Source organism: Passer domesticus, chromosome 24 (genome assembly GCF_036417665.1).
Source record: "Passer domesticus isolate bPasDom1 chromosome 24, bPasDom1.hap1, whole genome shotgun sequence".
NCBI classification, from domain to species: Eukaryota; Metazoa; Chordata; class Aves; order Passeriformes; family Passeridae; genus Passer; species Passer domesticus.
This window is the reverse complement of record NC_087497.1, coordinates 468704-490770: the sequence shown is the minus strand read 5'-3', so window position 1 is coordinate 490770 and position 22067 is coordinate 468704. Positions and strand designations below refer to the sequence as shown.

The 22067-nt window shown below is 46.5% G+C and overlaps 2 protein-coding genes across 3 annotated transcripts in view; both read left to right on the top strand.

The window, feature by feature from the left end:
* GMEB1 (glucocorticoid modulatory element binding protein 1) overlaps positions 1-209 on the top strand; it is a 12140-nt gene extending 11931 nt beyond the window's left edge. The window contains exon 11 of the transcript XR_010350470.1: positions 79-209. The gene's annotated coding sequence lies outside the window, so the exon portion shown is untranslated. The remainder of the gene's footprint in view (positions 1-78) is intronic.
* YTHDF2 (YTH N6-methyladenosine RNA binding protein F2) lies at positions 107-22067 on the top strand. Of its 2 annotated transcripts, none has more exons than XM_064398426.1 (5): positions 107-229; positions 1194-1218; positions 1461-1540; positions 5505-7070; positions 21117-22067. In XM_064398426.1, the coding sequence occupies exons 4-5, from the start codon at positions 5523-5525 to the stop codon at positions 21138-21140; spliced, it is 1572 nt and encodes a 523-aa protein (XP_064254496.1). In that variant the 5' UTR covers positions 107-229; positions 1194-1218; positions 1461-1540; positions 5505-5522; the 3' UTR covers positions 21141-22067. The 2 variants fall into 2 exon arrangements, with proteins under 2 accessions (XP_064254496.1, XP_064254494.1); XM_064398424.1 differs by lacking the exon at positions 107-229 and adding an exon at positions 531-817.

Below are 22067 nucleotides of genomic sequence, written 5' to 3'. Positions count from 1 at the left end.
ATTCTGTGGTTTTGGATCAAGGATCCACCTCATTCCATATCCAGCCACCTTCCCTCCATTCTCCTCTTGCTTCCTCAGGTCTTTGATTGAAGGGGAATGGGGACGTTTTCAGGACCCCCTTCCCCATCCCAGGCATACAACAGATTCTTCTGGAGCTGTTCGTGTCTCTTGGCCAGAAAGTGGGGTGACTCTGGGCTCCCTGATCACTGCATGTCTACCCAACACGCAGGTAGCCCCCTTGACCTGGGTGGGGGTCCCATAAGACTGAGATGTTCCCTAGGTTCTCTGGGACTGGGGACGGGGGGAGCTAAAATGTCGCGGCGCGACTGGATGAAGTTGGGCTAAGCCCGCAGCCGGGCCTCGAATTTGCCATTTTTTGCCTTAAAACCTCAGCGAGGCCGCCTTGCCCTTTAAGAGGTCTTCCCACTTCCAGCCGAGTGGGGGCGCTGGTCCCCCCGGCTCCAATCCTCCGCCGTCCCGGCATGCACTGCGCCCCCCCACCCTACCCCCCTCCCCCTTCCTTTCCTCCCCCCCCCCTCCCCCCTTTCCCGCCATTGTGCCTGGGCGCGCGCGGTGCCGCGTGACCGGGCGGGGGGAGCGCGAGGCGGCGGGCCCGGGCCATAGAGACGCGCGGCCGGGGGGTGGGATGGACATGGTGGGATAGAGCGTCCCCCCGCCCTGCCGGCGGCCGCCCCGAGTCCGCCAGGGCAGCCCCGAGCCCGCCGGGCCCGGACAAAGCGCCGCCGCCTCCCGCTCCGCCCCGCCCCGCCTGCAGCCCCGCCGCGGAGCCATGTCGGCTAGCAGCCTCCTGGAGCAGGTAGGAGACCTCCCGCCGGTACCGGGACGGCCCTGCCGGGCGAGGCCGCGCCTCTGGGCCTAAAGGGTTGCGCCCCGGGCCGGGCGGCGGCTGCGGCCTCACTCCTCTCCCGTCGCAGGGCCGCGCTCCATTGTGATGCGGCCGGGTCGGGCCTGTCCCCGCAGGGCTCGACCCTCCCGGGCCGGATCTCTCCCCTGTCCGGGCCGGGTCTGTCCCTGCCCGGCATTGGCTTCCCCCGCTGCGACTGGTCTGTTTACCCACCCCAGATCTGTCCTCTCCTCACTCGGCTGGGTCTGTATCCCCACCCGAGCCGGGTCGGTTCCTCTGACTCACCGCTTTCCCTTTTTCTCTCCCCACGTCGCTGCTGTCGCGCCAGAGACCCAAGGGGCAAGGCAACAAAGGTGAGATCCCGGGAGGCCGGGCGGGCCTGGTTGGGAGCAGGAGGATCCTGCTGCCGGGAGGGAAATAAACCCTGCGACCCAGCCTGTGCGGTGGGAAAGTGTCTGTGTGCCGTGGGCTGAGTATGCTGTGTTAGAATTGGCAGAAGTACATTATATTCTAGGGTTTGGTTTTAAATACTTTAAGCTGGTAATAATGAGAGGTTGTTGCATAGGTTTTCCTAATGTTACACATCTCTTCCCAGTGCAAAACGGTTCTGTGCACCAAAAAGATGGGTTGAATGATGATGACTTTGAGCCCTACCTGAGTCCCCAGGCCCGCCCGGTGAGTACCTGTTGCTGGCAGGAGGACCAAGAGCAACAGGGTTTCCCGCTGCTCCAAGGGAGGGAAGTTTGGCCTCCTTTGTATGTTCCCCATCTCCTCTGATTGCATTTTGATGTTTGCCAGCTGCCTTAACTTATATTCTATCCTATATAGTTCCTATATGTATTCTACCAGCATTTCTGCTGGTAGAAAGTATTGACTGCCCTTAGATTGTGGTGGGTGAGGTAGGAAGATTTTTAGCAACTTTTTGAGGCTGCGAGAACTTCCTAGAATTGGTGTCCAGCTCTTTTTTTTTTTTTCAATGTGACTGTCTCAAAGTCACCATTTCTGCTCTTTCCGTTTTAGTGTTGTGCCTGTGTTGGTTTCTGGTTCTTTACATCAGAGAAATGTGCTGAGTTGGGTTGTGAAGTTGCTTCACAGAAGACTACTGCACTTTCAGAGGATCAGATCAACCAAGTCAACTGATGATGCCTGTCAGGGGGATTTCTCTGTTTTTCACAAAAAATCCCCAAACCTAGAGTCCACATGTGATACAAGTGTTGAGACTTTCTGAGAACTTCAGTTACAAGTTGAGCCAGAGAGTCTTGGAGTTTTGTGACCAGATCCTGGAAGTCAAACTTGCAGCTGCTTTTCCTCTTCTCTTTCTCTTAGAGTAACACAACTGTTAACTGTATTTGTTTGTTTTCCTTAATGAGCTGCAGGGGAGTGACACAGAACAGATGGAGTTGAGCTGATTAGATGTACAATTGAGTACCATAGATAAACATCTGTAATAGCACTGGAAGAGACAGGTTATTCTCTTGCCTTCTTTCCAGTTGTGATGAGTAAAAATAAGCTGTTCTGGTTTCCCCTTGCTGTATTTTTGCATATTTTTATTAGTCAGTACATTATTTTTTTCATGTAAATGTGATGCATGTTTTATTGGAACACAGGAACAGGTTACTGTCTCAGTTAAATTTTCAGCAAGTATTTTCCTAGTTTGTGCTAAAGATCTGAGGATAAGTAAGTATTCTTTGTCTGTCAGCTGTTCATAATCTTCAGAATTCAGCCTGTCCATCAAGACTACTCACTGCATTCAACCCCCTGAAAAGTTACAAGCCTAAATTCAGCCTTCATAGGGTGAGAGAACATTGTTGCTTTCTCAAGTCTTGAATAAAAGCAGCTGCTTTCCTAGTAGCTGTTGTTTTATGCTGGGTTTTTTTCCAGCTCAGCTATCAGCATCCTTAATTCCCAGCTTCTTTCTGAATATGGGTGTATTTCATACAAACTGCAATTTTATTTAAGTTTCCTAAAGACAAAAAGGTTTACTATAATTTTGAAGCAACACAGTATTTTATTCTTTTACATGTTTTGATGAAGTATTTCTGGATCTTTAACTTCTTTCAGTGGGTCTCAGGCTGGTAAAAAATTAATTTTAAAAATAAGGAAGTGGTTTTATGTGCCCCAGGAGGCAGAAACTCAGCCAGAGTAAGGTGAAACCACCAAGTTAACTTGGAGTAGAACCTTTGAGTGACTCTCAGTTCCTCGTTGTGCTGTGTAGAGTCCAAAACCACCAGAGCTGGGTCTGGAGGGAGGCAAAAATACGTAGGTATCCAAGGATACACCTCTTTGGTGGAGATGGGAAAGGAAGTTAGAGAAACTGCTCTGAATAATTGAATTAAATGAGTTTTGGAGTTGCTTCCCGAGCTCTCCACATACCCCTGAGGTAACTCTATTGTGAAGTTTCGCTACTCCTTATACCCCACCTGCTCTTTCAGGTATGACTGTTACTTGTCAGTTCCCATGAGGTTACTGTGTATTTTAAAGCACAGATACACAGTAAATTATTTTTTTAACCCTTTAAAAACCAAAAGCTCAACACAAGGCTCACGAAGAACCCTCGTCTGAGGTGAAGAGGAACAGTGAATTTGAGGAAATAACTGTGCGAAGAGTCTTAGTCATGGAGAGAATGACAAGCTGGTGGAGTTTTATTTGCATGGTAATGAGCAAGTGTGTCAGTTGTGCAAGGGCAGGGGAGCAGAGCGTGGTGCTGTGTTTGATAACAAAGCAGTGTTGCAGATGTTCAGGTGGAGAACAGCAGTGACTGTCGCAAATCTGCTCTGAGCTGCCTGTGCTCAACTCTTGAACTGCTCTGCTCCCTTCTTACTACCTGTATGCAGGTGCTTAGTATTTTACAGGTCATAATACACCCAGTGTTAGATATCTCAAAGTTGAACATAATTGCCCAGTGGGAAAATATTTTGAGGTGACAAGAAGAAAAATTGCTTTTTTTTAATCTGACAGTGATGTGCTTTGAGTGCTCCTTTGGAGAGACGGTGGCTCTCCCTCAGGTTTAGGGATGGGCTGGCATGTTCCTCTTTCTTTAAAGCTGAGTTCAGGAGATAAAATGTTACTCTCTGTTATCACTGAGGCAATAAACTTAGGAAGTGACATTGCTGGCTCAAAATAATACTAGGAAGTTTTAAGTTTCATTTGTCTTACAAGTTAGTGTCAGTGTTGGTGCTTTTGGATATACTGAGTTCTGGGTTTAGCAGGATTGAGTTTCTCAGTTAGTAAAACCCTGGATGAGAGTGAGTTTTTTTACTAATTTGCTTTTGGGAGACCTTTGTGAAATCAAAGGTTGAACAGAGTGTCTCTGAGTTTTCAGGCAGTACCACAGAAATCTTGTCTCTGAACACATGGTGTTAAATAATTCCTATTAATTTTGGTAAAGTTGGGGGTTGGTTAGATCCAAACTTGTTGCTCTCCTGTAAGTAGAAGGTAGTGGCAAACCAGCTATTTCTGGAGGGTGCCAGAGCCATTTTGAGAGACTCCCTGGATTTCAGCATGGCATAAAATCCTCTAAGAGCTGTGCTGGGCACGTAAATATATGATTCAATGAAAAATGGAGCAGAGCCTGCTGCAAGCCAGGCTTTTAGCTGGGAACTGAATGTACCTTTGATCTTGTCTGTACTGGGCTGGTTTGTTAGGAGCTGGGTAGCACAAGGCTGCTGCTCACAGGTTCAGATTACTCAGGATGATGCCCATTAGCAGGACTGAAACCACTCCCCAGAGGGGCCTGGGTTTGAATGGGAAATGACAGATGTTTTTCATGTAAGCAAATCTTGGGGATGTCTGAGACTTCCCTAATTGTCAAATTAGGCATTTGTTTTTTGTAACCTAAAGGCTACTTGGATGGTAAAAGGGAGATCAAGGCATGGAGCTGGTGTTTATTTTTTCTCTCCGGATTTGAAACCTGCTTGTGCTGGTGCTGTCACTGTGTTGCAAAAGGCTTCTGTTGATTACTTCCCATTTTCAGGTAATTTTCAGTGTGTACCCACAGCACTGGAGGAGTTTGTGTTTTGAGAAATAGGCCTTAAATCCCTGTTTGTTTGAATTGCTTGGAATATTGTGAAATGTGGAACTTTAAATTGTAGGAATAAAGCTGTTTTCGTGGCTAGTAAGTTTAAGGAAAGCAATCAGGGACACTCGTGATTTTCACAGTGTGTTTCCACTGCATCCTTTTCTTTCTTATTCTCCTCTCTGCATTCTTTCCCCAAATCCTCCCTGGAACACTAATAAGGGTTAAGTATGTTACACAAGCAGGAAAAACACTTGTTGGAATTAGCTACTAGCAGAAGATGATATTTGGATGCAAGATACTGGATTTATAGTCTGAGCAGGAGCTCTGGGGATTCCCAGTGGTCTGTGTATGTCAGGAACACCAGACACTCCCCTCTTGGCATGGGAAGCTTTGCCTTTAACCTTTCTTAGCCTTTGCCTTTAACCTTTCTGGCAATGGAACAGATTTTAGAGCCTTTCTAACAAAGGAGGTGTTCAAGGGTGGGCCCTATTTATCTACCCAGCCCTAAAGTAGGAAGGAATAGGACATGGGAAGTCTAAGCTGCCTTTACTCCTGATCCCTTAAAATTGGTTCAACTCCTTCTAACATTTCAGTGCTTATGTTTTTGTGGTTTTCTTTCAGAATAATGCATACACTGCAATGTCTGATTCCTACTTGCCAAGCTACTTCAGTCCCTCCATTGGATTCTCCTACTCCTTAGGCGAAGCTGCCTGGTCCACAGGGGGAGACCCCCCCATGCCCTACCTGACCTCATATGGACAGCTGAGCAATGGGGAGCCTCACTTCCTCCCCGATGCCGTGTTCGGGCAGCCAGGGGCCCTTGGCAGCACTCCATTCCTTGGGCAGCATGGCTTTAACTTCTTTCCAAGTGGGATTGACTTTTCGGCTTGGGGGAATAACAATTCTCAGGGACAATCCACTCAAAGCTCTGGCTACAGCAGCAACTATGCCTATGCTCCCAGCTCACTGGGAGGGGCCATGATCGATGGGCAGTCAGCCTTTGCCAGTGAGACCCTGAACAAGGCTCCTGGCATGAACACCATTGACCAGGGCATGGCAGCCCTCAAGCTGGGCAGCACGGACGTGGCGAGCAGTGTCCCGAAAGTCGTCGGCTCAGCCGTGGGGAGCGGATCTATCACCAGTAATATTGTGACGTCGAACAGTTTGCCTCCGGCAACAATTGCACCACCAAAGCCGACCTCATGGGCTGACATTGCCAGCAAACCTGCCAAGCAGCAGCCCAAGCTGAAGACCAAGAATGGCATTGCAGGGCCAAGTCTTCCGCCGCCTCCCATAAAACATAACATAGATATCGGAACTTGGGATAACAAAGGGTCAGTGGCAAAAGCCCCGTCACAGACCTTGGTCCAGAATCTTGCTCAGCAGCCACCACAGGTGTCTCCGCAGCCCCTGGGCCAACAGATCAGTAGTAGCCCACCAGTGACCCAGGCTCCGAGTGGGCAGCAGCCGCAGGCACTGCCACCGCCAGCCCCACTGCCTGTGCCACCAGCGCAGCCCGCCCGCTGGGTTGCCCCTCGGAATCGTGGCAATGGCTTTGGCCAGAATGGAGTGGACGGTAACGGAGTGGGACAGGCTCAGGCCAGTTCTGGTTCTCCTTCTGAGCCACACCCAGTCTTGGAGAAGTTGAGATCTGTTAACAACTACAACCCCAAGGATTTTGACTGGAACCCAAAGCATGGGCGGGTTTTCATCATTAAGAGTTACTCTGAGGATGATATCCACCGTTCCATTAAATACAACATCTGGTGCAGTACGGAGCATGGCAACAAGAGACTGGATGCAGCCTATCGCTCTATGAATGGGAAGGGCCCCGTATACTTACTGTTCAGTGTCAATGGTAGTGGTCACTTCTGCGGCATAGCAGAAATGAAATCTGCTGTGGACTATAACACTTGTGCAGGTGTGTGGTCCCAGGACAAATGGAAGGGACGTTTTGATGTCAGGTGGATTTTTGTGAAGGACGTTCCCAACAGCCAGCTGCGACACATCCGCCTAGAGAACAATGAGAATAAACCAGTGACCAACTCCAGGGACACTCAGGAGGTGCCTCTGGAAAAGGCTAAGCAGGTGTTGAAAATTATTGCCACCTACAAGCACACCACCTCCATCTTTGATGACTTCTCACACTATGAGAAACGCCAAGAGGAGGAGGAAAATGTTAAAAAGGTAACATGTTTGTGTGTCTTGTCCGAGTTCTGCAGGGCAAGAGGTGGTGGGTGCTGCCTTGCACTGGACAAACTCCAGGTGTGGACATTAGCTTGCCTTTTGGCTATTTGCCTGCTCAGGCCTGGAACCCGCACCTAAATAGCAGCCTGTCTTTGCTGGGGAGTATGTCCAGAGAAGCCACCAAGGTGATTAAAGGGATTGAGCACCTCTCAAAGAGGAAAGACTGAGAGAATTGGAATTGTTCAGCCAGGAGAAGAGAAGGCTTTGGGGTGACCTAATTGTGGCCTTCTAGTGCCTGATGGAAGCCCACAGGAAAGATTAAGTGAGACTATTTTCAAGGGACTGGAGAGACAGGACAAGGGGAAATGGCTTTAAATTGAGAGAATAGGTTTCAATTGGATATTAGGAGAAAATTGTTCCCTGTGAGAGTAGTGAGGGCCTAGCACAGGTTGCCTAGAGAAGCTGTGGCTGCCCCATCCCTGGAAGTGTCCAAAGCCAGGTTGGATGGGGCTTGGAGCTGCCTGGTCTAGCAGAAGGTGTCCCTGCCCATGGCAGCGAGTTAGAATTAGATGATCTTTAACATCCCTTCCAATCCAAACTGTTACATGATTCTATGAAATAGGTGCCAGCACTTGGCAGAGCAGGGTGAGAAGCCTTGCCCAGGCCCTGCCTGCGATTGACTGTGTGTTGGTTATGCTGAATCTCAGCTTCTGCCAAGTGCTGTGGTGTAAACAAAATGTATTCCTGTGCCATTATCAGCTCCTGGATCAAAGCAGTTTGAAGTTGGAGACCAGCAAGGCATTTGGGAAGTTGTTACAAACCAGAGCCAGGTCTTAGAATGGCTGCTAATCCACCCCCTGGCCATAGTGGGGTCAGCATGACAGATGTCTCCCTCCATTTGTAAAACCTCCAGGAACAGCAGTTCCTGTCCCTCCCCAGGCAATCTATCTCTCTCCTCAATTATCCTTCCTGTAAGGAGGCTTTGTCTAATGCCCAACCTAAATCTCCCTCGCTGCAATTGAAGTCTCTGACTGCTTGTCCTGTGGACCTGGTCGCTGTGTTCCTCCTTGCTCTCTTTGGGGCCATGGTGGGCTGTCACCTGCTGGCGCTGCCAGCAGTGTGGTACATGAGCTGAGCTCCCAACTTGCCTTGCAGCTGCTCTCAAATCTTCTTGTCATCATCTACTCCTTAACGATGCATTAATTGAAAATCCTGCCCCAAATTCAGGAAACAGTGGACTTTGAATCTTACTTGGGTTCAGCTGTAGTAAAGTCACCTGGGGCTGCCCTTCCCCTCAATGTGGGTCTGGCTTATGTTTGATCAAAATGATAATTATAAAAATTAGCATTAGCACAGCTGTCTGGGAGTGTGCCAAGTTTCCTGATAATCTCTTTAGTTTGAGCAATGGGGAATTTTTCCCCCAAGACTTGAAGAGCAGAATCAGGAGCTGCAGCTGCTCACTGTGACAGTGAATGCAGTTTTAAATTTTTTCTATAGATTTTACATGGAGCATCATATAAATTATAATACTTAAGCACAAATGTGGTTACTTGCAGTGCTTGGCAAAAGTCTCTAAGGGAGAAATAATAAATGGCAAGGTGTGAAGGTGTAAACTGGTGTTTTGTGAGGACCTGATGGTTTTGTGTGATTTCACCTCCTAGAATTATTTCACTTGTTGTCCAGCCTTTATCTTTGCTGTGAGGCTGGGGGAGGCTCTGGCGCAGGTTGGCCCAGAGAAGCTGTGGCTGCCCCATCCGTAGAAGTGTTAAAGACCAGGTTGAATGGGGCTTGGAGCTGCTGGTTTAGTAGAAGGTGAGCCTGCCCACAGCAAGGGGTGGAGCAGGATCATCTGTTAAGGTACTTTCCAACCTCTGAATCATTATGGGATTTTGTGAAACCCTCCAGACTTGACTTCAGGGAGCAACAGTGAGCATTGTTAGTGTCAGACCTTGGAACAGTGGGAGAATTCGGGGGAAGGAGGAAAATGCTCCTTAAGGACAGGTCAGGGATGGATGGATGGATGAATGAAAAGAGTTAATACTAGGTATGGGTAAGCAGAAGGAGGAGGGAAAAAGAGAAGGCTTTGGGAAAAGCAGACAGAATGATGGGCTCTTTTGGAAGGCTGCTGTGTTTGCTGTGTAAAGTCTGAAAATCAGAAATATACTAGAAATCAGGCTTAGCAGTTTTCTTAAAGCTGTAAGCTATGTTTATTCATCTTCCCAGTTGCATTTTGAAGTCTCCTCCCCTTGCTTGCTTGTTGAGACGTGCTGGGGTAGAGAGTTGAAAGCAGCAGCCATAGTCTCAGTGGCAGTGCTGCCTTTCTGAATCACGTTCTAGTGGATGCAGCAGCAGTTGGTTAGGAAAGTGCTCTTTCTCTGCAAAGGAACTTAGTCATAGGTCTTTGGAATTCACAGAGGAGAACGGAGTTGTGTAAACACCGTTGGTGTTTGCTGTTTACTCACCCTGTGTTTCATGCTCTGGGCCCCTGTAACATCCGGCATGGAGGAGGTGACTCTCTGGGCCTTGGTCATTCTTACAGCAACAGTTTGATCTCCTCAATCACACACTGACACAGCCTGGAAGCCTGGAATGTGGTTAAAGTTTCTGTAACTTTTCTTTCATGGTTTCATTGAGGAACAGTTATTTTTGCTGAAGGAGAGTTTTTTTTTTTTAATTGGAGTGATTCCTACCATGGGAGTAGAGGTGCTAAAAAGCCCAAGCCATGCTGTGTCTGCTTGAAGCATGTCAAGTAATCACCTGAATTAAATATATGAGGAACCAGAACTGAAGCACTGGAAATTTAAAATGCTGGTCTGGCAACAGCTCCCTGCCTGCTTTTTGTGCTGGTGAAATTCCATTGCTCCCAGCTCTTATTTCTCCTACAGTGTGAGATGTTGATGCTCTGCACTTGTGTTCCTTGAAGCCTAAATGTTTCAACGTTTGGCTTGTTTCGAACTTATCCCAAGCTGCAGTTGTTTCACTCAGCTGCAACTTGCCCAAATCTTTGTCTCATTTGCAGTTTGATTCTGGCTTGCTACCTGAGCAGATGGATGATCTCGTGATGGTCTGAAAACTCTTGAATATTCTTTTACACTTCTCACTGTTAGTAATTTCTTCAGAATCCCCTAAAGCAGTGTTGAAAACACCAAAATAATCCTCTTTTTTTTCCTTTCCTGTTGCCTGTGCCCATCCTGTTCGTCTAAAGCTAATCCCCATTTATTTTCTGTGTGTTACTTTGCTCTACTAATCCAGTTTTTTAAAGGTTTGAATATTCTCCTGACCCAAAATGGTGGAGCCAACTCGCAGTGCAATCCTGCCCAGAGCAGTCTTGCGACCCAGAATAGCTGCTTTTATGGTAGAGCTTGTCACTGACTTCCATGTAAGAATTATTTTATCTTTGCTTTAAACAACCAAAACAACAACACAAATCCCTGCCCCATGGTCATGCACTTGGGTTTCTAGGAATGCTGCATTGACCTCGGTGTAAAGGTCTCCCATAATGATCTGCTTGGTGTGAAAGGTTGACAGCTTGTGTTTTGTGGAAATGCAATCAGTGGAAAACTCCAAGAGAAGTTTATTTTGATTCTTTCTGCCTGCCCAGGCTTGAGATATTTGGCTACCCACAGGTTCCAGGGATTTTAGGACGGCTATCTCATGAAAACCAGTGCTGTGTAGAGTGGTCAGGTTTGCAGCTGAGAAGAGACACTTAGCGCTGGGACTTTGAGTGTTGAGTCAGGCTGAGCTGCGCAGAACAGGGAGAGTTTGTCATGATGAGGTTCAGTCTCAAAGCACAGACGTAGGATTGGCCAGATTGGATCTGTTATTTCTGGAATGATGCTGCTGTGTGCCTCAGCTGATGCTGTCTGCTGGTTAAAGGAGTATTAATATTGGCAAGTGTCACTGTCTCCTTGTAACATGTGATTTAAGGGAAAACTGAGGCATGTTGTATGAGCCTGTTTGAAATGGGCAGGCTATTTCACAGTCACTGGAATACATGAATGCTTTCTGATGGATTTTACAAAGCTCTTTTTTTCTTCTTCCTAATTTGTAATCTCAGAGGGAATGAGAGAGAACATTCCCTATAGGGTGGATGAACACTCTTTTCCTCCTGCTGTTAGTTGTCCTGGAGAATGCTGCATTTGCTTTACCATGTTCCACAGGACAGTATTTCTGACTTGAAGATTCAATTCCTGGATATTCCATTTCAAGGCAAAGCCAACTGTTCTCTGTTGCAGCAAGGGAACACTCCTTCTACTCACACAGTTCCTTTCATTCAGTGATCCCAGGGCTATTTGCTGTTTTCTGCTCCAAATTGTGGCCATAGTGAAATTAACTGATTGATACACCAAGACAGAATTTCTGCTGTTCTGTTCAGTGATGCATGTGGTTTCAGTTTATTTCCAAGCTGTTTAAATCCTGTAGGTCTGTGTCCATGCTCATATATTTGCCCAGGAGTGGAGGAAACAAACCAGCCTGCTTATTCCATTGGCTTGGCACTGGCTGTTTGTAAGGAATATTTTGTGCTTACAATATTTTTAAGCCAGCCCTTAACAGCACTCACAGATTTTTGCTCATGTTCTAGCTGTGTATAAAGACAGGAGAAAACTGGAGGGAAGACTTAGATCTGTCTGATGCTGTAATCCGTGTTTTCTGCTGTGAGACAGGGAACTGTGTTTCCTCATCCCTAAAACAGGAGCAGCTGGAAGCCTTTTCACTGCAACTGAAGTGGAATCAGAGCAGTAGAAGAGCAAACCACTTGCACTTGCCTTGTAGTCCTGTCTCTCACTACTAGTGTTGTGTTAGAAGTCTTTAAAATATTTTAATGTAATGTTAATATTATAAAATAATATTTAAAGTTGACTTGTTGATGTTAATTTAAGGGCCTGTTGAGATGCACTGTTTAAATTTTTTCAATTGTTTTATCCCTGTCCATGGCAGAGGGTTGGAACTGGAAGATTTATAAGGTCCTTTCCAACCCAGGCCATTTTAGGATTCAAGGACTGGGATTGGTGTTGGGCCAGGCAGAGAGTGCAGACCATCTGCAATGGGGTTTCACACGTCTTGGAGGTATGGCCTCAGCCAGGGGGAGTTTATGACACACCCTGTTCTTGTGAACTTGTTCCCAACCTACTTCTTGCCCTCTGTGTGGGCAAAGCTTCATGTCCCCCCACTCCAGATTATCTTGGCTGCATGATTTCGGCTCTGAGCTGCAGAATACCCTGAACTAACTGTTCTTATAAATATGTTAATTGAATTAATTATGAACATATGAATGACTTCAAATTAATGTTTTAAAATTAAAAAAAAACACATTTTTTTCCCATTCAGCAGATGAATTAAGATGGGGGAATGACCTTAAACTGAAGTTGGGTAGATTTAGATTAGATATTAAAGAGAAATTAATTTCTGTAAGGGTGTTGAGGTCCTGACAGGGACTGCCCAGAGAAGCTGTGGCTGCCCCTGGATCCCTGGAAGTTTTCATGGCCAGGCTGGACAGGGCTTGGAGCTGGCTGGTCTAGTGGAAGGGTGCCCCTGTCCATGGCAGGGAGTGGAATGGAGTGGGCTTTCAGGTCCCTTTCAACCCAAACCAGCTTGTGATTCTGTGATAAATTGTATGTGTATGGCTGGAAACATATGTATATTCCCTGGAAACACTGTGGAGGGCTTGGAGTGCAGAAGGGAGTGTGTAAGGTGTCAGCAGCATGGGTTGCTTTGGATTTATTCCTCTTATTTTTTCCTCCAAGAATTCTGGGTAACTTGGTGGCACCAAAGTTAAGAGCTACTTACACAGGTATGTGTTTCAGGTTTTTTTATTAACAGCTGCTTCCCCAGAAAAAGTTCTTACCCTCCAAACAAAACTCTTTGACATCTGTTTCATTCAGTGAAACCCCCAGGGCATGGTCTGGTTCAGTTCCCTGGATTTTTCCCTAATTCAGAAGTACGGTGGGTCACAAGACATTGCTGAAAGCCGATTAGGATCGCAAGAAAACAGTTGAAGCGCATTGTTCTGTGGGCAGTCAATCAAGAACAGCTCCATGCACAGTGTTCCTTCCTTATTCTTTTTGAAACTGTAATTCAGCTTTTTGCCTGAAAGAAGCTGTTTTCTTCTGTTTCAGGTTCATGAAGCTCCTTGTTTTGTGCTGTGTGGTCACTCTCACCACAATTAGTCCTGTCATTTTCCTGCATGTTCTGGTTTGTACCTGGTAGTAATTGTGCTGTCTTACGGCTTTGAGAGTTAATAATTAGTTCCTTAGTGTTACAAACCACTGGAGGCTTGGCAGCCAGAACAGTGCCAGCACCCTGTTCTACCACAGCAGTTTATAGGGAAGTCCCTGTTAAACAAGGATGCTCCTAACCCAAACCAACGGCTAGGATAGAAGTTGTTTGTAGCTCCTTCCAATGACTAGTGCCCAGTATGAGCCTTTTTAATTGACACATAAGTCATATGACAGTGTGTTTGAGCAGTTAATAATGAACCATTTGGGGTTTGTACAAGAACTCGGAAATTTCTGGTTCTTTATAATTAATTTTTTTTCCTTAAAAATACAATGCTGAGCTGCTTTTTTGTGTGATTAACTGCAGAGCTATTATAATGTAATCCCAGTTTGGAAGATTTAGATAAAATCTACCTAGAACTCTTTTATTTTGTTTCTAATCTTTTGGGGAAAGGAAACCACACTCTTCAGTTTCCTTCTTTGTATCTATGCACAGTGGGGAAAGGCTCTGCTCTCTCCATCTCAGCTCTGTTATTTGTGGTACCATCTGTAAAATACCTTCAGAGAATTTCCAAATTCCAAATCATCATTGCAAAATTAAGGAAATTGAGAAGTCTGGATCATCAGCCTTTTGGCTGTTGCAGCCTGATTTGGAATTCAGCTGATTCCAGAGCCATGTTCTTGATACACTTAGAGGGAAAAAAAACCCCAAAAAACAAAAAAACCCCAAACAAACAAACAAAAAAAAACCAACAAAAAAATCAACCAAAAAAACCCCAAAACCAACCAAAAAAAAATTCTGTTCCAATGTATGTGGCTTTATGTTCCCTTTCAAGTGGTTGTAAAATGATGGGATATGCTGTGGAGAGTGTTGGCTCTTCTACTTGAGCTAGTGAATTCAGCTCTTCCTGGCTCACAGAAGCAGGCAAATAGTTCTTCTCTTGTCCTCTCACAATATAGAATATTCTCAATACAGAATATTATGGTGTCTTTTTCTTAGCACCTTTTCTTATTGATGATAGCATGAAGTGTCTCTTCTGTCTTACTTGGGATGGAGGTGGTGTTTAAGCCTCAAATACCAGGACAACTGCAGTGGGTCAGATCAAAGTCTGTGTGAGTGCGTCTCACGTGGCTGCAGGAGCTGCATGTCTGCTGGGCACAGAGGGAGACATTGCTTGGGTATCCCTGCTGTTTCCAGTTAGAAAGTCCTGTGTGCAGCTGGCAATAAGAGTTGCGAGCAAACGCCTGTGAGGACAGTACAGGCACATATTCATCTCTGAAGGTTTTCTTTCCTTTGAACAATACGTTTGCTTTGAATTTATGTAACCCCAAGGATGTATCTTTGTCTTTATCAGTTAATGATTTTGCTGTCCATGATCTCTTTTCTTCCATGATCTGGAACTCCTTGAGCATCCACAGGATCTGCAGTTCTTCAGCTAATTTATGTGTGGGGAAATGAGTCCTTTTTATTTGCTTTGAGTCTGCCTCCTGATTCTCCCTTTTTCTTGTGTGAGAAAAGGTGCTGAGCAATTATTTCACTGTCTGTGTGCCTACTTTGCCTTTCCAGTCATCTGTCTTCCAGGCCAGAGAGTTAGAGCACAGTGGCTCTGCAGATGCAAATGTTTCTGTCCCTTTCTCATCCCTGTTTTTTCTGTGACACTTCTCCAGTTCTGCTCCATGCCTGTGGATGTGGAGAGGAGCAAAGCTACACTCTGCTCAGGATAAATCCTGTCTGGGTTTGTATAGCAGCACAGTGGTATGTTTTGTTCAGGGTGATATTTGCTTTTCTTCAGGTTAGGCAATTTTCTGGAGTTACAGATCATGTTTCTGATGGTTAATGGTCAGTTTGGAACCTGAAATCTTGGAATTAGGGCAGGGATTTTCTGCACATGCATTGTTTAATTTTTCTCAACCAGGTAGACCAAGTGTACCTGTAAAGTTCAGTAGCTTTTTCTCACAAAGTTGTCCACTTATTCAACTGCTGGTTTTATTACTCTGAATAGCTTAATATCATCAGTAAACTTGGTCAGTCCTCTTTCTAGATGTTTTATGAATATGTGGAGCCACAAATTCCACTGAAGCTCTGTGAGTTTTCAGTCCTTGGCATTACACCTGCATGGTGTGACAGAGGGCACTGCCAAGGCTTTAACTCTACATCAGTGAAGATTTTGAAACATGAAAGTGGAGTTCCTTCCTTTTCTGAAGAGTTTTGTGGCACTTGTGGTAAGACTTCTTGCCTGAGCGATCGCTTAAGGTAACCAGAGTAATGAAATGCATTTCCCTTGTAGTGATGGGGAAGAATAAAAATCTCCCTGGTTATTGAAGACCAGGAGAATTTTCTTTCTTCCTAATGACTGGAAAGGACTTGTGTTATTTTTCTTGTGCTCCAAAGTCAGCCAGTCCAGTTCTAGGCTGTGTTGTGAGCCAAGCTGTCCTCCCATGGAATGCCACTGGGAATCCTCCCAGCTTGCTCTGTCTCCTTTGCTCTAAATATTCATGCATATTCTCAGCTTTTCACCATTCTGTTTCCTGCCCTGAGGGACAAGAGTTCCTATGTGAGAGTAATTATAAATGTTTATGGGAATTGGGCTGCTTTATTCAGGCAATTAAATGTGATGTTTAAGCAAGAGGAGGTTTGTTCTTTGCAATTGATTGCATCAGTTTTAGAAGGTGACTGGAAAGATTCTGGTGAACAGCAGTGTGCCTGAGGATATCCAATAGCTCAGACCACCTTTGTAAACCCTTGTGTAAAGGAAAAGCCTTGACTGTCTTCATGGCCTTCTTCTCTCAAGCTGGTTGCTCTGACATGGAAATTAGGTGTCCAAGGACATTTGTCCCTTCTTGGCTCCTGCTTGTTTGGTGATGTGAGTTTGCTCTGTTTAGAGTTCTGTGGATATTTGAGTTTGCTGTGCTAGATTTTGATCTGTAGAGCAAAAGGCCTGTCCTGCTATTTGCCTTATCTCCTGTCTTCCTTGGTGCTGAGCCCCATTAAGTGAATGGGAAGTAGGATAAAGATGTCAGGCTATAACCAGATCACTACCTGATTGTTATCCCCTTTTCTAGACTAGGATATAGCTTTTTTTTTTTTGTAACCCTGATGGCTTTCTAATGCTGACAACAGGAAAAGTTATATTTGGTTTCAAAATACTGGGACTTCTTGTGGATCATAATATACAAGTGATGCATCATCCATCATTTATGCTGTATCTTCCTTGAGCAGATCCTGCTGGGAGGGCCATGGGCTGCAGTAACTTGTGATTTCTAAGGCAGTGATCTAAGATGTCTGCCTTGGAGACAGAGGCACATGGAAATTCTGCTGGGTTCTTTGGCTGGGATTGCATCAAACAGCAAAGTGCAACACCACAGGCTGAGCGGCGCTCTTCAGGTGCTTGATAAGTGAGAGTGTTTATGTGTGTCTGTGTATGCGTGTGTGTGTACCAAGGCCAGAGTTTGATTACAGGCTCTCCAGTGAATGATCATGGGGACCAAGGCTGCCAGAGCTCCAGAAGCATTTGGACAATGCTCTCTAGCACAGGGTGGGATTGTTGTGGTGTCCTGTGCAGGGCCAGGAGCTGGACTTAATGATCCTTGTGGGTCCAACTTAGGATTTTCTGATTGGGTGTCTTAGGCTTTTGGGGACTGGTATTGGGAGTTCCAGTGCTCCAATGAAGGAATTGCCTGCTGTTTCCTCTGTGGACAGGCACTGGGTGAGTGATGCCTTTTGCTTAGAGGACTTTCTCAGGCCAAACTGAGACTATGCCTGGCCTGGCCTGCCCACGGGCCTTGGGCTATGCTGCAGCTCAGGCAGGTCCCAATAAACTAGGGTTTGTGTGCTGCACAGCTGGGAGCTGTGCCCTGGCTTCTTCAGGTTTTACTTTGGCTTAGTCTGCTATTTCTCTATCCATGGTATGACAGTAAAATCCTTACCTTTTCTGGGAGTGTTGATGCTGAACCTTGGTTATCAGTCAAGGTAAGAGCCTCTCAACACATAGGCAGTGTTGTCTCTCATTGTCATTTTGTCAGGTACAAACACTTGATCCTTTTGTTGTTGGCTCCCCTGCAGTGTGAATATATAAGGTGATGCTCTTATCAGGACCTGGCTTGTGACATGGCTGCAGCCCCTGGGGACAGTAGTGACAGGACTGAAGTTGCTTTGAGTGGTATGATCAGCAAGAGCTCCTGTTTGCATACTTGCCCTGTGTGAGCTTGGTGTCAGCACAGGATTTGAGCCATGGCACGTATCAGCCGTTCCCATGCCATGCTGCTCTTGTCTTTCCTGTTTCTGAGGGGTTTGAGGGATGGGGATGAGTCTGAGCAGGTTCTTGCTTCTCCCATATGGATCAATAAGATATGACCCAAGTTTAATGAAAGTGCAGCCAAAGGGCATAAAGCACTTCTTGATGGAATCCCTTTGCTCTCCAGGGTTTATATCCCAGTGTATGTGCACAGATGCTGCTTTGTCTTCCAGGGCTGTTGTGTAGCTTGGGTAGGCTGTGACACTGTTATATAGCCTGTGGATTTGGATGAGGATGAGCCAGGAAGGACAAATGTTTGCAATGTGATTGAGCCTTGCTGTGTATTCTGGTATATCTGGCTGTGTATTCTGGTATATCTGGCTGGTGGCTGAATGCTCACTGTAACATCCTGAGGACAAGATGTCTTGGATCCCTCTGCTCCACTCAGATGACGCCTTACATGCAGTGCTGCATCGAGCTCTGGGGATTCCAGCATCAGAAGGATGTGGAGCTGCTGGAGAAAGTCCAGAGCAGGCTGCAGAGATGCTCTGAGGGCTGGAGCCCAGCTGGGAAAGCTGTGGGTGTTCACTTGGAGAAGAGGAGGCTTCAGATGGACCTCAGAGACCCTTCTAATGCCCAAAAAGCCTCTAAGACGGCCGAAGAGGGACTTTGGACAAGGAATGGAGGGACAGAACACAGGGAATGGTTTCTCACTGCCAGATGGGATATTGGGAAGGGATTGTTCCCTGGGAGTGTGGTGAGGCTCTGGCACAGGGTGCCCAGAGAAACTGTGGCTGCCCCATTTCCAGAATTGTTCAAGGCTGGGTTGGACAGGGCCTGGAAGAACCTGGTCTAGTGGAAAGTGTACCTGCTCATGGCAAGATGAGATTTCAGCTCTCTTCTAACCCAAACCACTTGGGTTCTGTGGTTTTGGATCAGGGATCCACCTCCTTTCCTATCCAGCCACCTTTCTTCCATTCCCCTCTGGCTTGCTCCTTGAGGCAGGCTCTTGACTGAAGGGAAATGGGGACCCTTTGGGGACCCCCTTCCCCAATCCTGGTTTACAGCAGGTCTGAAGATGTTCACTTTGGTCCCCTCTAACTTGGTGACATGGGGGACATCTGCTCTAGCCTCTGTTCTGACACATTGGTATTTAAGGGGGGATTTTCCCTGGAGTTGGCTCCTAATCAGCTGCACACAGGCCTTGGGAGCAGCATCATCCTCTCAGCAGGAAGAGGTGATTGATTGGGGTCCAGCTGCTCAGCTGACAGGGTGATGTGTACAGCAGGAACTTTGGCCACTGTCCCAGCCCAGGACACTGGCCCTGGAGATGCACAGGACATGATTGAACATGGCAGCCAGCTTATCACATGTCTGCGTTTGGGAAGTAGTTACGTTAGCTCGGGCAGTTGCAGCTGCTTCCCAAAGGGATGTGTGACATTGCCATCTGTCTCTGTGTAACGTAACATGCTAGCTGCTGAACCAGGAACAGGGCTTGGCACCTTCCTTTGGATTTGTGGCTCTCCCTGTGGTGCTTCTTGTGCTCTGTGTTCAGGCCTGGCTCTGCTTCCCAACCTAGCAGTTGAATTTTGCTGTGCTGTAGTGGTGTTTTGGCACTGAAAGCACCTGCAACAAACTAGGGCAGAGTTACAGGAAAAGGGGAATTAAATTTACTTATTTGGGTAACTATTCTTGATGAGAATGTGTGCCTTCATCTGACCCCTGTCCCCAGAAGACAGCAGAGGATCATGCTGGCCTTGCTCTGCATCCTAGAGGAATGGGAGGTGAAGCCTCCTTGGGTCTGTGGCTGAGAGGCTAAAGCCACTGGTGGTGTTCTGAGCTGGAGGCCAGGCCTCCCTTTTTGGGAAGGTTTCTGAGGACAGATGGCTGCACATGCTGTTGTCCCAGGATTGAAGCTGTTTGGGGATGGGCTCTCCCTGGATTCAGCAGTGGCAAAGGATGGCGTTTCCTGTAGCAGCCTTGTGCTTGTGGCAGAGATTGTGTGAGCTGCCAAGATAGGAAGGTCCCTTCCATCAGCAGGTTAGCATAGGACTGTAGGCAAGGGACTCTGTTCCTGCCCTTATTTCAGGTGATACAACTCCAGACAGGGAGGGGCATGCAGGGAACTGAGCTGAACCAGTGTACTAGGTTCAGAGACCTGACAGCATCTCCTCTCTGAGTGAAGAGGGAAAACTTGCTGTACCTGTGGGTACCTGCTGCAGGTAAGGCTTTGCTGTGAAAGTGGGATGGACTTGGCACCTCTCAGACTAGCTAGGTGATGATGGACTCACTCCACAGGAGCTGGAGCCCTGCAGTGCTTGTCATGCCTGGACTACAGGGACCTGCCTGTCTTCAAGGAAGAGGCAGAGCCAGGGAGAAGCATCAGCTCAGGGCCCTCTGGCTGCTGACAGGTTTAATTTCTGAGGTGGTGTCTTATGATCTGGGAATGACACCTCAAACACCTCATAACCCTTTGGGGAAGCCTGGACCTGCTTCTGTGAGAGGTTCTCCATTAAACCCAAACAGAACTCAGAAGAGATGGGCACGGAGTGCGGAGAACAGCAGAGGGGGTGGCAGCCTTTGGTATCTGGAGCATTTGGTGCTGTGCTGCCTCTCTTTGTTCTTGTGCAAGTGTTTGGACAGGGTGTTTCCACAGTGCTGGAGGAAAACCCAGGGTGATAGCAGCAGTCAGTGGGAAATTCCTGTGAAGTTCTTGTCTTTCAAGTGAGATACCATCAAGTTGTGTCAGGAGTATCAAGGAGGTTTTCTGCTGGGGGCTGGGACTGTTTCAGTCCCTGCAGACCAAGGCTGATGTCAGTGCTCCGTGGGTTTGAACTCCAGCCTACTTTGATGCCTACATGGGAGTTCAGGTGGCATTTTTTTGTAGAATCATGGAATGGTTCGGGTTGGAATGGACCTTAAAGACCACCTCATTCCAATGCAGATAACCTTCTAGACCAGGCTGCTCCAAGCCCTGTCCAGCCTGGTCTTGGCCACTTAAAAGGATGAGGCAGCCACAGCTTCTCTGGGCACCCTGTGCCAGGGCCTCACCACCCTCACAAGGAAGAATTTCTTCCCAAGATCCCACTGCAGTGGGATCTCTCTGGCAGTGGGAAGCCGTTCTTCCTTGTCCTGTCCCTCCAGGCTCTTGTCAAAAGTCCCTCTCCAGGTCTCTTGGAGCCCCATTAGGCACCAGAAAGGGTCTCAGAGGTCTTCCTGGATGAACACCCCCACAGCCTATCTCCAGAGCAGAGGGGTTCCAGCCCTCAGAGCGTTTCTGTAGTCTCTGGAGTTCCTACAGCAGCTCCACATCCTTTGGATGTTGGAATCCCCAGAGCTGGATGCAGCTCTGCAGGTGGTGAATCACCTGAGATGAGAAAAAAAGGAGAATGAGGAGCTGTTAGACCTCAGCAGTGTCACATCTCTGCAATGACTGGATGCAGTAGCAGCACTTCTTTGGAGAACAATGCTCTTTTCCTGGCTTTGCTGGCTATGGCACAGGCTCCATGGGAGAGCCATGTGTTGGAATGCTGATGTGTAACAGTGATGAATAAAACTGCTCTCAGTTAATATGGTCTGTGTTATTTTTTTTTTAGGAACGCCAAGGCCGTGTCAAGTAAAAGGCAATTCCTCCAGCACACATTGCAGCAGAGATTGCATCCCAGCTGTCTTTCAGAGAGAGAAAGGAGCAAGAGTATCCCAGAAAGAATTAGGACTTTTTTTCCTTAATTCCTTTGACTTCAAAAAGACTTTTACAAACTTCCGATTAAAAAAAAAAAAAGTATTGGAATATCACAAGACATAGGACTAAAAAAAACCAAAAACAACTACAAAAAAAAAAATCCCTTCTATGTAGAGTAGAGATAAAAGCTGTCCCCTTTCTTTTGGCTTTGGTTGTGATTTCAGAGCATACACTTTGTTTTTGTCTTTTTACTATGGTTTTTGGATTTTCAAGTCCATAAGTGGCATAAGCCTTTTTTTTCCCTAATTTTTAAATCCCATTGTTCCTCCTCTTTCCACCCTGTTGGGCCTCCTTCCCTAGTTTTGATATTTGCACTTCGAACACTGAATTTCAACATCCACCATGCAAAGTGGAGTAACTTTTTTTTTTTTCTTTCCCTGGACCAGAAGAGGAGGAATTCTATGAGGAAGTCGGGGTGTTGGCCTAAGAAGAATTGAACAAAATTGTCCAACAGGTTATGTCTTAAAGGTGGTTCATTTTTCTCTGACCCTTTGTTACTGAAAAGTCAAGTACTAGGAGTCCTAAGAAGTGTTCTGTTCTTGTGCATTATATAGATTTAAAGATTAGGTTTGTATGAATTTGATTTTTTGAAAGCTGAGAACAGTGGTAAAAACTTGTCTTGTTTACAGGAAAATGAATTTTGGACAAAAAAAAAGCCCAAAACAAACAAACCAAGGAAGAAATATTGTAAAATGTGTAGTGACTATGTTTCAGTTTCTTGTTAAGCCAATGAGGACTGGGCGTTGCCTTTCTTTTCACCATTAATCACTTCTCATTAATAAATGTGAGATCCTGTTGAGCATCA